This window comes from Synchiropus splendidus, chromosome 3 (genome assembly GCF_027744825.2).
Source record: "Synchiropus splendidus isolate RoL2022-P1 chromosome 3, RoL_Sspl_1.0, whole genome shotgun sequence".
Lineage (NCBI taxonomy): Eukaryota > Metazoa > Chordata > Actinopteri > Syngnathiformes > Callionymidae > Synchiropus > Synchiropus splendidus.
In genome coordinates this window covers 13077779-13090698 of record NC_071336.1, presented here as the reverse complement: position 1 = coordinate 13090698, position 12920 = coordinate 13077779, and the positions used below count along the sequence as shown (strand labels likewise).

The 12920-nt window shown below is 45.9% G+C and overlaps 2 protein-coding genes across 7 annotated transcripts in view; one reads left to right on the top strand and one right to left on the bottom strand.

Moving 5' to 3' along the window:
- si:dkey-172j4.3 (diacylglycerol kinase delta) overlaps positions 1-5833 on the top strand; it is a 49630-nt gene extending 43797 nt beyond the window's left edge. For all 6 annotated transcript variants that reach the window (XM_053858387.1, XM_053858385.1, XM_053858386.1 and 3 more), the window contains 7 exons: positions 163-297; positions 989-1152; positions 1328-1433; positions 1539-1628; positions 2160-2273; positions 2344-2452; positions 2516-5833. In XM_053858387.1, coding sequence (XP_053714362.1) covers positions 163-297; positions 989-1152; positions 1328-1433; positions 1539-1628; positions 2160-2273; positions 2344-2452; positions 2516-2568 — 771 coding nt within the window. In that variant the 3' untranslated portion in view covers positions 2569-5833. The remainder of the gene's footprint in view (positions 1-162; positions 298-988; positions 1153-1327; positions 1434-1538; positions 1629-2159; positions 2274-2343; positions 2453-2515) is intronic.
- A 1297-nt stretch (positions 5834-7130) lies between these two features.
- On the bottom strand, positions 7131-12350 carry zgc:92429 (uncharacterized protein LOC445063 homolog). Its single transcript, XM_053860164.1, has 11 exons — positions 12162-12350; positions 11576-11625; positions 11409-11465; positions 11162-11316; positions 9982-10085; positions 9813-9865; positions 9449-9519; positions 9194-9296; positions 8093-8212; positions 7870-7932; positions 7131-7796 (listed from the first exon to the last, which is right to left on the bottom strand). The coding sequence occupies exons 1-11, from the start codon at positions 12223-12225 to the stop codon at positions 7368-7370; spliced, it is 1269 nt and encodes a 422-aa protein (XP_053716139.1). The 5' UTR covers positions 12226-12350; the 3' UTR covers positions 7131-7367.
- Positions 12351-12920: the final 570 nt, after the last annotated feature.

Here is a 12920-nt window from a genome sequence, read left to right as displayed (position 1 = left end):
TCCTTCTTCCCCGAGAGTGGGCACATACTCTACAAGCATGTCATTCAGTGTCGCCAGTCTCTTGCTTGAAAGAAAGTATTCATCAAAGTTGGCTGAATGTGCACGATGTGTTAGTTGAAATGGCCTAACATCTGTTGTGTCCTGTCTGCTTTGCTGTCCCAGTGCCGGCAGGTGAAGATTACCATCCTGGGTGAGGAGGGAGTTCCAGTCCAGGTTGACGGAGAAGCCTGGATCCAGCCGCCGGGCATCGTCAAGATTGTGCACAAGAACAGAGCGCAGATGCTCACCAGAGACAGGGTGCGTAGTGAAACAGATGCATTGTCACTTCAGCTCCATCAGCACTTCAACCAAGCCACAGTTGGAACATTAGAAATGCTTGATAAGCAGCATTGTCTTCTGTGAAGACGACAGGCAGCACTAGGGAGGATGCACAACCCAGGTCAGAGTGGACATCTTGTCCAAACCTTGAGGAAGACCTGAGCCCTGTAGATGCTGTTGTGAGTGACTGATAAACATGTGTAATATTTTAGTAGCAGAAAGTTGAATGGGATAATGTGACTAATTCCCATACCGTTGTTGGACGTTGAAACAACGAAATTCATACCCACCTGTTGCCTGTGGGTTACATAGGTTCTCAGTCTTCTCAGCTCACGTTCACCACTTTTCTGTGTTGTGTGCTCTCATGGATCAACCTGTGGAACAAACCCGTGAGCAAATGAACATCAGTTTCTGTGGTTTCCTTGTAAGAGGCCCAGAGAGACTGGGGGGATGTTCGCTGGTTTTGTTCCTCTAAATTTGTGTTTTATTGAGGGTACGAGGAAGTCTGAAATATTGGTCCCAGCCGAGTGCTTCAGACGCAACTCTGCGGTTCCTGTTTCCTTGTTTTTGTCCCTGCAGTACGTCCCTAATTGGCTGTTTCTGAAAAACACATCTGCTCTTAACAGAGCATTGCCTGATGGTGACAATGTTCGTAATGTTCTTCATTCAGGCGTTCGAGAGCACTCTCAAGTCGTGGGAGGACAAGCGGAAGATTGACAACTACCGCTCCACCAGGCCCCGCCTCAACTCCCAGCAGTCTATGGAGTACCTGACGGAGGAGGAGTGCGCTCAGGTGCAGCAGCTCGGCATCGTGGCTGACACACTCATCAACAGGTGAGGAGTGGATGGAGGATTCTGGCTCTTTAGAAACCGACCATGTCAGCCCACTTTAGTTTACACTCTTAACCTTTGTCCTCCAAAAACGTGCTAAATAGTTTTTCTTACGTACTCTTCGTAAGTATATGTATTCTTATTACATTGATGTCTGATATTCATCTCTCCTCCACAGGATTCGGGAAGTGGCCAAGACTCACAACCTGGTGGAACAAGAACTGGCTCACGCCGTCAACGCCACAGCCCTGGTGCTGTCGGAGGCCAAACTGTCCACTCCAGAGGTGAGACAGTGGGGGCAGACAGACGGTGCAGCAGTGAACCTGATGCCGTATTCCAATGTTTTATTCAGTTTGTATTTATAAAAGAGTATTTTCTTTCATTGACAGTGTCTGAGTCGCAGCACAGCTGTGGAGATCGTCAACAGTAGTAAAGTTCTGCAGGCAGAGACCCGCATGCTCCTGGATGGGAAACTGTTGGTACGATCTTCCTCTACTAATCTGCCTTGATGGACTCGGAAGAATAAGTCTTATAAGTCTGAATTCACTTGACGTGTTTGTATCGTCTCTTCACATTTACTACTTATATCTATGTGAAATAGTCAGCAGTCACTTTCAAAAGAAATGAAATATCTAGAATAATCATCAAATAATAGCTTTGACTATAATATATATGTATATATGTATATGTACATGTATATATAATATATATATATGTGTGTGTGTGTGTGTGTGTGTGTGTGTGTGTGTATATATATATATATATATATATATATGTGTGTGTATGTGTGTGTATATATATATATATAATGGACAAGATGAGTTTGGTTAGGTGGTACAAAAGAAAATATTACATGAATAGTGAATCTCTGAAAGGTTTGAAACAGCACCCTAAGAGGCATGGAAAGACATTGAAAGTTTTGTTGGTAGACTGAAGTTATTCCAGAGCAAAACTTGATGAAAAAGAAATGTGGAAATGTGCCATGAAAATAGAGAACTCCTCCTCCACAGTCGGAGTGTCCAGAGGAAGATGAACTTCACTCGACTCTGAGCAGCCTCAGTGCTGAGCTTCACAAGCTGGACGACATCCACTGGATCTGCCCCCTCATGCAGTGCTCGGATGAGGTGAGTGAGTGAATCAGGGAGCCGACCCAGTGGTTCAGTCATGTGTTCAGTGATGGCTGGTTCTCTTCAGGACTCGGGTCGAGGCACCGGCAGGAGCAACGTGAAGCTGAAGATCATCCCCAAAGTGAAGAAGGAGCGAGAGAAGCTCCACAAGCAGAAGTCCAACAGCTCTCTCTCAGGTACATGGACGGCGTCGGCGGGTCAGAGGTCACATGACGTCACATTCCCTTCCCTCTTTTCAGGATCGCTTGACGTCAGGGGTTCTGCTGCTGAGGCCGACTCATCGGGCAACTGAAGACATGCCATGGTTCTTGATACCCCATCACCATAACAACCAGGGGTGAGGAGCACCCCTTTGTTCTCCTGGCCATGACATGGCAGCCTGGTGGAGGAAGATAAGGAGAACCATCTTCGCAAATTTCCTTTCCTCCCCGTTTTTATTTCTCCTCTCCACAAAAGGAGTTTTCGGTTCATTCCTCGCATCGTAATAGTAGAGGGGCATCGCCTCTCTGCCACCACTCTGCTTTGGGTTGAGTTGTAGCTGCAGCCGAGACGTCGGCACGGCGGGTGGGAGAGTCGTCTGTGGACGAGTGAGTTTAACAGACCGATTGTTTACGTTCTTGCATGCAACCGCCGCCATCTTACGACGATAAGTGATTTTAGTTTTTATCTTTTAAGAGCCTGTAGACTTCACTTTCAAGAGTATCTATTAGTTGTTGCTACTGCCATGTGAACTCCTCGACGGCAACGCATCCAAGAAAACGAACAAACACCTGGACCAGGTTGCCTAACCAACTGGAGGATATCTTAAATGTTGCAAAAAAAAAAAGGAATGTATTTGTGTATTAACTTGTGAATATTGACGAGAAATGATTTTAACCAGGTTCTACTGTTGTGGTTCTAAAGTGGTTCTTAACATGTCCGTGGTGCGATCACAGGATGCTGCAGAGGTCTACTTCCTGCTGGAGTCATTTCACCTGAAAGTTGGACGCCTGAGGTTAGAGATTTCCTTATGCAACTGTGGTCGGATTTCTGTCCGCCGTGAACAGAACACTGAAGTTAGGCTAGATTACAAAAAAAAACAAAACAGTAAGGCCCCTCAAAGCTTGGTCTTATGTCTTATGTTTGGAAGAAGCTCAACTCCATGAATAATGAGACCATTGCATGTGATCACGTCAGTTGGAGAACCTCAGTATCTCCTGCTGCCTTCTCATTGTGAATGCAGCACAGTACTGAGCAGTTTGCTCTCCAGCGCTCTTAAACAGCGACACCTGGTGTTACATCTGGGGATCAGCGAGACGACTTTTCATTACCAGGTCCAAAAGTGCTGCGTGACTGAGTCAGAAGGGGGCGTCCGTGGCACCCAAAATCAGTGGGCCAATCAAAACTGTTCCACCAATGTCGCCCCAACCAGTCTTTTTAAATGAGTTTTGTTTTTTTTTATCTGAACTATTCCAGATGATATTTTAAAAGCTCATTTTATTGCCACTCTCGATAAGCCACATCCTGTTTTACCAGAAAATTACATCCTGCAAGCTAAATCTGGAGCTCAGGTTTATTTTAAAATGGAGACCTACTCTTTGGGCCAGACCTTCCCAGGTTCTAATATTGTAAAGTGAGTCATTCATTGTATATTGGGAGGATTTTTCACAAGGCCTTTACGTTTACATTGGGTGCTTCTGTCGCACAGGTGAACATTGTTGAGATACTAGCGCCCCCTGCTCATGTTAAACTTCCTGTGTGAATCTTGCTAAGGAAGAACGCTCCATCTTCAGGTGAAATGACTCGGTCTCACAGGGACAGCAGCATCGAGGACCGGTGAAGCGCCAGAGCCGCATCACTCCGCCGCGATCATGATTGTATTTGTTCTACCAGAAAAGAACTTTTGCCTTGTCATTGTTGATATTCTATTGCAACAATATATTTTCTATATTTATTTTTTTGGACCTGTGAAGCTGCCGCGGCTTTGCTGCTTCACATTTGGACAAACTCCCAGGCCACTGTGCTTTGAACCCGGGCAGTGCAGCTCCCTGCATGCGTGCTCTCCTCGTGTCGGCCGAGCACCAGTCGCCGCATCAGACTGAACCTTTGTCTGAAGAATGTCCGCATTTGATCGACAATTTTTGAGGCGACCGGTCATGTTCACTAATGGTCCTTCAGGAGACTCACACATTTGAGGTACACGGATAATGGTCTTTTATTAGTTTACAGCACTCGTTTTATCGTTTTATATACACTCGTAAGATATTTAGGGCTGAAAATATGTTCTTATTACATCAAAGTTTTACTCTCTTGAGGCGGCTTTTTGTGTTGGTGGCAGGCTGTTTTACTTCTTTCTTCATCTCAGACCCATAATGCACACACTTTCATTCAATATTGGATTTATGTTTCGAGCCTGGAACATGCTTGGCATATTTTTGCTTTGAAACAGAGAAAACTCGTTCTTTACTTGTTTGATGTGTACAGTAAGTAGAGAGGCTCAAGTCTACTGCAGTCGTTCTTTTTGAAGTACAGAGAAAATGAACCTCATGAGCCGTGGTGGAGGTGGGTTGTAGGCAGAAAACCCAAGTGGATAGCTCGCAGTGACGGGCCGGGGAAGTTTGGTGAAACGGCACCCTCATTGTCAGTCACTAGGTGGCGCTCTCACAACTGTAGGCTCTCATTGGAACAGCTGTCCAAAGCCAAAGATTTTAGAGCAGAGCGCGTCCTCTAGTGGCCTCTGAAAATGAAGACACTGTTTCATGGAGCCCCCTCGGTTCATCTGTAATGACCTGTGTGTGTGTGGAGTTGCTGGTTTAAATCTCTGAAGGACCATTTGTGGACCGCCCCGGTCGGGACACGAGGCGACCAATACGTTTACGGGATTGTGCAGCGTGGTGTGCCAGCTATACACCGTAGAGGCTTTAGTGGTGTCGTGCCATGTCCAGGGTGAGTGTGTGTGTGTGTGTGTCGGAGTGTGTGCTTGTGGTGTGAAAGAAGTTTGTCGTACATTTCAAGTTTACTGTTGCCTTGCACTTTAAGAAGCAAATTTAAGGAAAAAAGACTTGTGTGTTTTCTGATTTATTTTTTTTTCCAAGATACTTATTTATGACAAACGTGTTGGTTAAAATATATATATATAAGCAGAATTAAGATGTATCCACAAATGTTTAGTGTCTGTGGCCACGGATGTCTCATGTTCATAGCATCGCCACGGCAACGCCGAGCTGAGTGATTCATATTCCGTCTCATGACTCCAACCTAAAGGGAGTCGTCTTCATCCTGTGTTGAGCCAGAATGCTTCCTTTTTATCCGTTTCTTTTCTGGTTGTGCTGCAAGGGAACGCACCAGAGCGTTTATTGACTTCAAACCTTTTCATCCACTTTTATTTTGAATTGTTCGCATGTAAATTAGGATTCATCAACCGCAGGCCTCAGCCACGTCTGTGCAACAGTGGAGAACGTGAGTGACGGCCAGAGACTCGATGTTGCACGACTTTGTACGTGGCAAAGTGTGTCGTGTTGTTGTTGTTGCTGTAACTTGGCGCCGACCAGGTGGAGATTAAATGATTTATTGACGTGTCCATTTGTCTTTTGTCGATGACATTTCCTAATGACTGTTTATGGCTTCATATAAGTGAGGTTATTTTCGGAGCTCACTAGGTGGCGCTCTCAGTTTAAAATGAAATGAGGTTACATTGGTTGCCTGAATCCAAAGATTTAAGAGCAGGATGTCGAGTGGCGGGATCTGAAAATGACACAGTTTCATGAAGCCTCATCATCCCATCACTAGCTCTAAGGCTAAAACAAGTCATGTGATTCTTGTTGCCCCATGTACCCTAACCCAGGAGAGCCTTTTTGATCTTAGGACCCAACTTTCCCAGAACAAATGGACCCAGGGCCCGTTGAAGTAATAGAACTAATTCATCACTCTTGTGTGTGATTGATATTTAATCTACTTACACGTAGACAAACCAAAACCTTGTGAAATGACGTGAAGTCATGTGATCATTGCACAGATATTTATCATAGAAAAGTCCAACCAGCAACAAAACCAGGTGCAAGTCACATTCATCAAATTTACTGAAGAAAAAAAAATGCAAACTGTTGAGAAAATTGGAAAACTGAATAAAATTCTGAATTAAATATAATAAAACCATGTCTAAATATGCTAAAATAAAAATAATATATATTTATTGAAACTCCAAAGAAGGTATAAAGTGTAAATGAATCATTTTTTCTTTTCCAGAACTTCTCCATAGTTGTTAACTGTCACAGATTTGCAGCTGTCAATTCAGTGACACACTACAGCCACCATGTATGGCTTATGTATTAAAACTGAGCGTCTCGTGGCCCAGAGGTGTAAAAAATCTTTTAGCGGCCCTCTAGGAGGCGCTCACTGCCCAACAATATGCCCTATGGTTAAGAATCACTGCCCTAATCCATCAATACAGATCTCATCCATCTGGTCTGAGAGGTAACATCAAAAAAAATGTGAGCTTCTCTTTGATTTTCTTGCGTGGCCCAAGAAAAGACAGATATTCATGAAATAAAATCTATGACAGACTAAGATAATACGCCACATTTTGTGATGTAAAAAATAGCATTTTTAACTACAAGGAACTCAGGAAAATTGGTACCGTCTATGCTATAATTTCAGCCTATAATGGGCATTTTCCTCGAGCTCCAACAGGGCCCCCCCAAAAAAAGAGTATTTCCTGATTGTAAACTATGATTAAATAGAATAATGGAGTAAATGTTTGTCTAGGAAGTCACCCTGAAGAAAAAAATGCACTTACTGCTGTGCAGTATTGGGAAATGGTACCACAGGATATATTAAAAAAAAAAAAAAAAAAAAACTGAATCACAGGTTGTAAAAACGCAGCGTAATGTCTCCCCCTACAGTTAGAGTGGGTATTGCAAGAGAAAAGGTGACGCGAGAATCCTCATCAATCTTTCACGTCTCAGTTAACGTGAAGCTGAATTATTGAGAAGACTAACAGTCACATAGAAAAATGTCTTTATTGACGCTTTTCCTCATAAAACAAGGCGTGATCCCGTCGCTCTTCTGCTGCACTGTACCCGAATGAGAACCTTACACGGAGGTGATGGTGAGCTACTCCAGGTCAGGCATGTCTTCAAACCCTTCCTCTTCCTCCTGCCGCTTGAGCGCCTCCCTCTCCTCCTCCGCCCTCCTCTTCGCCTCCATCGCTCTCTTCATCTCCTCCTCCACCTCCTTCCTCCTCTTGTTCTCCTCTTTCTCCTCCTCTTCCTTCTTCTGCTTTCTGCTCTTCAGCTGAGCCTTGTTCTCAGGTGTGTCATAAGCCCACTCTTCGTCTGAGTCGCTGATGTCGTCGTCAGCTATGTCCCAGTCAGGGTTCTGCTGCCTGCCAACGCTGTCGGCCTGAGTGTCCTCCACCGGCTCCAGCTCTGCTTTGTAGTTTGGATCCTCCAGTTTGCCCCAGGACACCAGGTCGGCCTTGCGGAGGCAGACCTCCACTTTGGTGGGGACCATGTTGACCGAGCTCTGCTGGACGTCGATCACCTGTGGAGACAAACGTGCACGGTCATCCAGTGCTGAGGTGAAGAGTTGCAGAGCCAAGTGAAGGTCCACTCACCCCCCAGAGGTGGTACTCCTTCTTGAAGATCTTATCGTTCTCAAACTGGATCTGACAGGAGAGCTGCGGAGGGCAAAGGTCGGCCTCATTACCCGCTGGAGACCTGGTGTTTCTATCGTCACTCTTCACTTGCATGCAGCGGTCAGCACAAACAGGCGGAAAAGTACTTCTACTTCTTCATGTTTGGTAATGGTGAATCACCGTATCTCCCGGCAGCACTCACCACCGTGCCGTTGGCCTCGATGCTGCTGAACTCCGGCGAGGCGTTTTTGGCGTAGATTGTGACGTAAACGTTGTTTCCAGTCTGATGCCAGTCGTGTCGACACGCCACCTTCTTCTTGTCCTGCAAGTGTCGGTCAGTTTGACTTGAGAATGTGAGAACATTTTCATTGCTTTTCAGATCCAAACTTATACATGACTTCTTCTATTACAAGGTGGAGGAGTCACCCATCGATGTGTGTATCAGCACCATCCATCCATCCATCCATCTATTCTCATCCACTTATCCATTGCTGGGCCGCGGGGAGGCAGCTTCAAAAGGGCGGACCAAACGCCCTTCACCAGGGCAACATCCACCAGCTCAGACTGGGGGATCCTGAGATGCTCCCAGGCCAGTGAAGAGATCTAATCCCTCCACCTGGTCCTGGGTCGACCTGGGTCTCCTCCCAGCTGGCTGTGCCTCCAAAATGAGGCGTTCAGGTACCACCTCAACTGACTCCTCTCAACACGGAGAAGTAGCGGCTCTACTCTGACTCTCTCCCGAGTGACAGAACTTTTCACCCCATCCCTAAGGGAGACGCCCGCCACCCATCGGAGAAGACTCATTTCAGCCGCTTGTATCTGGGATTTCATTCTTCCAGTCATAACCCACAGCTCATGACCATCGGTGACGGTCGGGACGAACACCGATCAGTCAATAGAGAGCTTTGCCTTTTGGCTCAACTCCCTCTCACACACAACTGTGCGGTAGAGCAACTGCAATACCGCCCCTGCTGCGCAGATTCACCGACCAATCTCCAACTCCCTTAGAACAAGACCCCAAGATACTTAAACTTCTCCACTTGATGCAGGGACTCAACCCTTACACGGAGGGAGCAGTGGTGCGTCACCACTAGGTGCTAGTGAGTGCTAGTGAGGTTTCATGACACAGTGTCTCTATTGTCAGAGTTCAGTAGGTGGCGCTCTTGGTTTAAAAAACGATGTGAGGCTTCACTGAAATAGATGTTCAAATCCAAAGATTTTCGAGCAGACAGCGCCATCTAGTGAGCTCTGAAACTGAGGTCACTGTTTCATGAAGCCTCATCATCCTACCACCAGCGTTTACCTGTTTGGGGATCCAGCGGTGTTTCCCTGCCGTGCAGCCCTTCTGGTCCAGGAAAGCATTGAAGTCGATGGTCTTGATGCAGCAGCAGCTCCAGTATTTGTAGCTGAGGACACAGTCAGAGTAGAGTGAGGAAATCTGGGTCCAAGTTTAAATTGAATCAGATCATCAGCAACACTGTTGAGGCGTTTCACCGAGTGGTGACCGACCGTTGCAGGTGTGTGTGTGTGTGTGTGTGTGTGTGTGCGCGTGCCTTACCCCTCGTGGAAAACAGGACCTCCAGGGTGATGGGTGCAAACCTCGAGATCTGTTTCTGGGCCTTGGTAAGTCTGAACACAAAACAGCCTCCTCATTCGTCTCATCTACGCTTCCTCTAATCATGTTATAAAAATGTACAAATTCTACACGAAAACACGAGTTTGCTCAGTTTAAAGAAAACCTTTAAATTCGTTCATCTTGAGGCACAGGAACCATACGACACAAATAAACCTGCACCATTGTGTCTAAATCTCATTCCGCCGAATTCAAGATTTCAATTTTGTAATACATACAGTGTCCACAAGATGGAGCGCTGAAGCTTTATAAAAAAAATAAATAAATAAAAACTGATGGCGACACTTACTGTTTTACACCCTGAGTTCTTGCATCTTGTCCCCTGAATCACAGTTTGGCTCTCTGAGTGACAATGATGAAACATGAAGGTGTTATATGAATGTAATTTGAAATCAACTGTTGACGTAGAAACATCACTCCCGTTTTCGGAAAGATGACACCAGTGAGTTTGGCCGTACCTTTGGCCTGGATCTGGGCCTTGATGTTGAGGTCCAGCTTAGCCAGAGCCTGAGCCAGAGATGCAGAAACTTTGTGAGGCAGTTTGGTCTTCGGCACGTCGCGGCTGTTCACACACAGGTCAGACTTCAGTTGAGAGTAAATCCACATCACACATCAGGACACGGATGACTTCAGGAGATAAGCTGGTTGAACTGTCACTGTCCAGACAGTAGTACACAGTAGCACCAGCAGGTGTAGGCAAAACTAGTGATGGGCTGGTTAAACAGTGTCCTCATTTTCAGAGCTCAGTAGGTGGCGCTCTTGATCTAAAAATGACGTGAGGTTTCATTGAAATGGTTGTTCAAACATAAAGGTTTTATGGCAGACAGCACCATCTAGTGGGCACTGGAATGAGGACACTGTTTCATGAAGCCTCATCAGCCCATCACCAACTCACAACATAAACAATCACTTGTGTAGTAGTTGAAGGGTAGATGTATAAGATTAAGACTAGACACAGTAATCGCTCAAGTAGTAGAAGATCCACTAACAGTAGAAGGTGAACTCCTGAAAGTATGTAGAAGTAGATGAAGTAAAGTAATAGTAGTGACAGTCGCAGGCGTGGTAGACAATGCAGTTGCGTTGATAGTGGGAATTGTGGGAGTAGTGGTAGTAGCCAAAGTTGTTGACAGGATGGTAACGGTAGCAGTAGCATTGGTAGGAGAAGTAGTTGTGGTAGCAGAAGTTTCAGCAGTAGTTGTTCGAGGAGCTGTCTGTTGCGCCTTCATAAAAGAGGCTCCTCATTTTCAGCGAACAAATATTTTGATAAAATATCAGGTCTTTTTTTTTTCTTTTAACTGAGAGCGCCACCTTCTGAAAATGAGGATAGTTTCATGAAGCCTGAAGAGCTCATTACAAGCAGAAGTGGAAGCAGTAGAAGAAGCAATGCTGGATGTAAAACCTGAAATTACAACTGTAAAGAACTGGTGCGATATTCGCAGTAGTAATACATTGTAGGAGCAGATGCAGTACACGGAGGTGGGTGGGAGAGAATTCATGTCACTCAGACGTGTTGGATATTTCATGGCTGATAAAACAGTCGCAGTAGCATGAAGACTCTTCCTTCATGCTGGAGGCAGCATGAGTGTATTGGACGCATCATAAGAAGAAGGGACGGCGTCATTGGACCCCTGTGGTCACCTGGGTCTCTCTTTCTGCAGCTTCTCGGCAGATTTGGGTCCCTGGTAGATGATCTCGTGTCCGTTCGTAGGTTTGATGTCTCCTTTCTGCGACGTCACCTCAGGCAGCATAGGCTCCTTGGGCTTCTCGTTGCTATGGCGACCACGCGTGCAGCCCTGTGAGCACGCACACACACACACACACACGCAAGAGTCAGGTCAGGAGACTCCAGTGCGGTCACATGCTGATAGGTTTTTTATCTCTTCACCTTGATGGAGAGGAACTCTGAGAAATCCGTGGTCCTCTTCTTGCAACACGACCAGCCCTGAACACACGGGCCGGTTATGAACCCCGGAACACACACACACACACACACACACACACGCACGCACGCACGCACGCATGCACACACACACACACACAGCTGTGTCTCACCTTTAAGGCATCATGGAAGATTGGAAATCCTGGATGGAAGACGCAGGAATCTTCAAAGGTGGGAAACAGTTTAGCTTGACATGAGCTCAACCCTAACAACACCTGTGCCGACCCTATGTATGTGTGTGTGTTGCTTCTATATAAGGACGCGGCAACAGTTGGCAGCCCCCTCACCACCACACACACGTGGCTACATGCTAAGCTAACTAGGCCACTTACTTAACACTACATATTCATGACAAGACTTGATTTCAATGTAAACAACAGTCATGTTCAACAAAGTTTAGACAGGAATATCAACAATATATGCATTTTCAAATGTTAAGAGTTTAAAATGAGTCATGAAAAACAATGGCCAACTATGTTATAACCATCATGTTTGAAATGCGACCATGTCATTAAAAAAATGAATAGATAAAAGAGAAAACATAAAAAATAAAGAACATTATACGTTAACAACAGAAATCCTGCTCCCCAGAATAACCACGGAGTCGAGTGAGGATGGATATAGTAATGGTCTCACAACAGGCTCCACTGATGGAGCAGCCTAAAGTGTGGGATCAGACAGGAAGTAGCAGCGTCTCACCTTCTCTGTTCTGGTCATCGCTGAACTTCTCCCCGCAGCCTTTGTTGTAGCACACCAGCGTCATGATCCTCTCTCTTCAGGATCCGTCTTCTCTGATCAGCTCTTTAAGCTCCAGAAGTTTCTACTGCCCGGAAGAACCAGCAGGGCCCAGCACATTCGGGAGCGAGATGAAGGGGGTGGAAGGCGGGCGGGCGGTCGGCGCCCCCCCTCCGTGATATAAATAGCAGCACCCGCCCTCCTCCATCACCCCTCCTCAATTCACAGCTGTCACAAGTTCTCTGTAGGCCAGCCTGGGGAGGGAGGGTGTCACGGGAGCGGCCAGGCGAGACCGGACAGAAGCCGGAGTTCTGTCAGAGAGCCGATGAAAAATTGATGCCATCATCACCTCAAAATCTGCTGTTGGCCGAGGTCGCACTCCAAATCTCTGTTGAAACACTTCAGCTGGCCAAAGTTGAGTCATTGAGGAGTCAGCAGCTTTCTTTCAGTAGGTCATTCGGGGCGAATGGAGAAAAGAAATGACAATGAAAGACACAAACATTGTCAGGATCTTTCTTCAAAGAAGCAGTTCTAATCATGTTATGTTGTCCATATCTCTACTGACATCACTGTGCGGGACTTATTTACTGCATTTTTAAGTCTTTTTTTCCCCTTGAAATGTGAATGAAATCACAGAAAATAAATAGCAAAAGACAAAAAAAAAACAGTGATTGGCTGATGAGGCTTCTTGAAACGGGGTCCTCATTCTTAGAGCTCAGTAGG

What these genes read in the sequence shown, in the direction of transcription:
- zgc:92429 (XM_053860164.1), bottom strand. Translation starts at nt 12,225, where the DNA reads ATGACGCTGGTGTGCTACAACAAAGGCTGCGGGGAGAAGTTCAGCGAT. An exon ending in TCTTCCATGATGCCTTAAAG is followed by an intron (nt 11,466 to 11,575) that starts GTGAGACACAGC and finishes CCGTGTGTTCAG; the next exon opens with GGCTGGTCGTGTTGCAAGAA. An exon ending in TCGAGGCCAACGGCACGGTG is followed by an intron (nt 7,933 to 8,092) that starts GTGAGTGCTGCC and finishes TGCCCTCCGCAG; the next exon opens with CTCTCCTGTCAGATCCAGTT.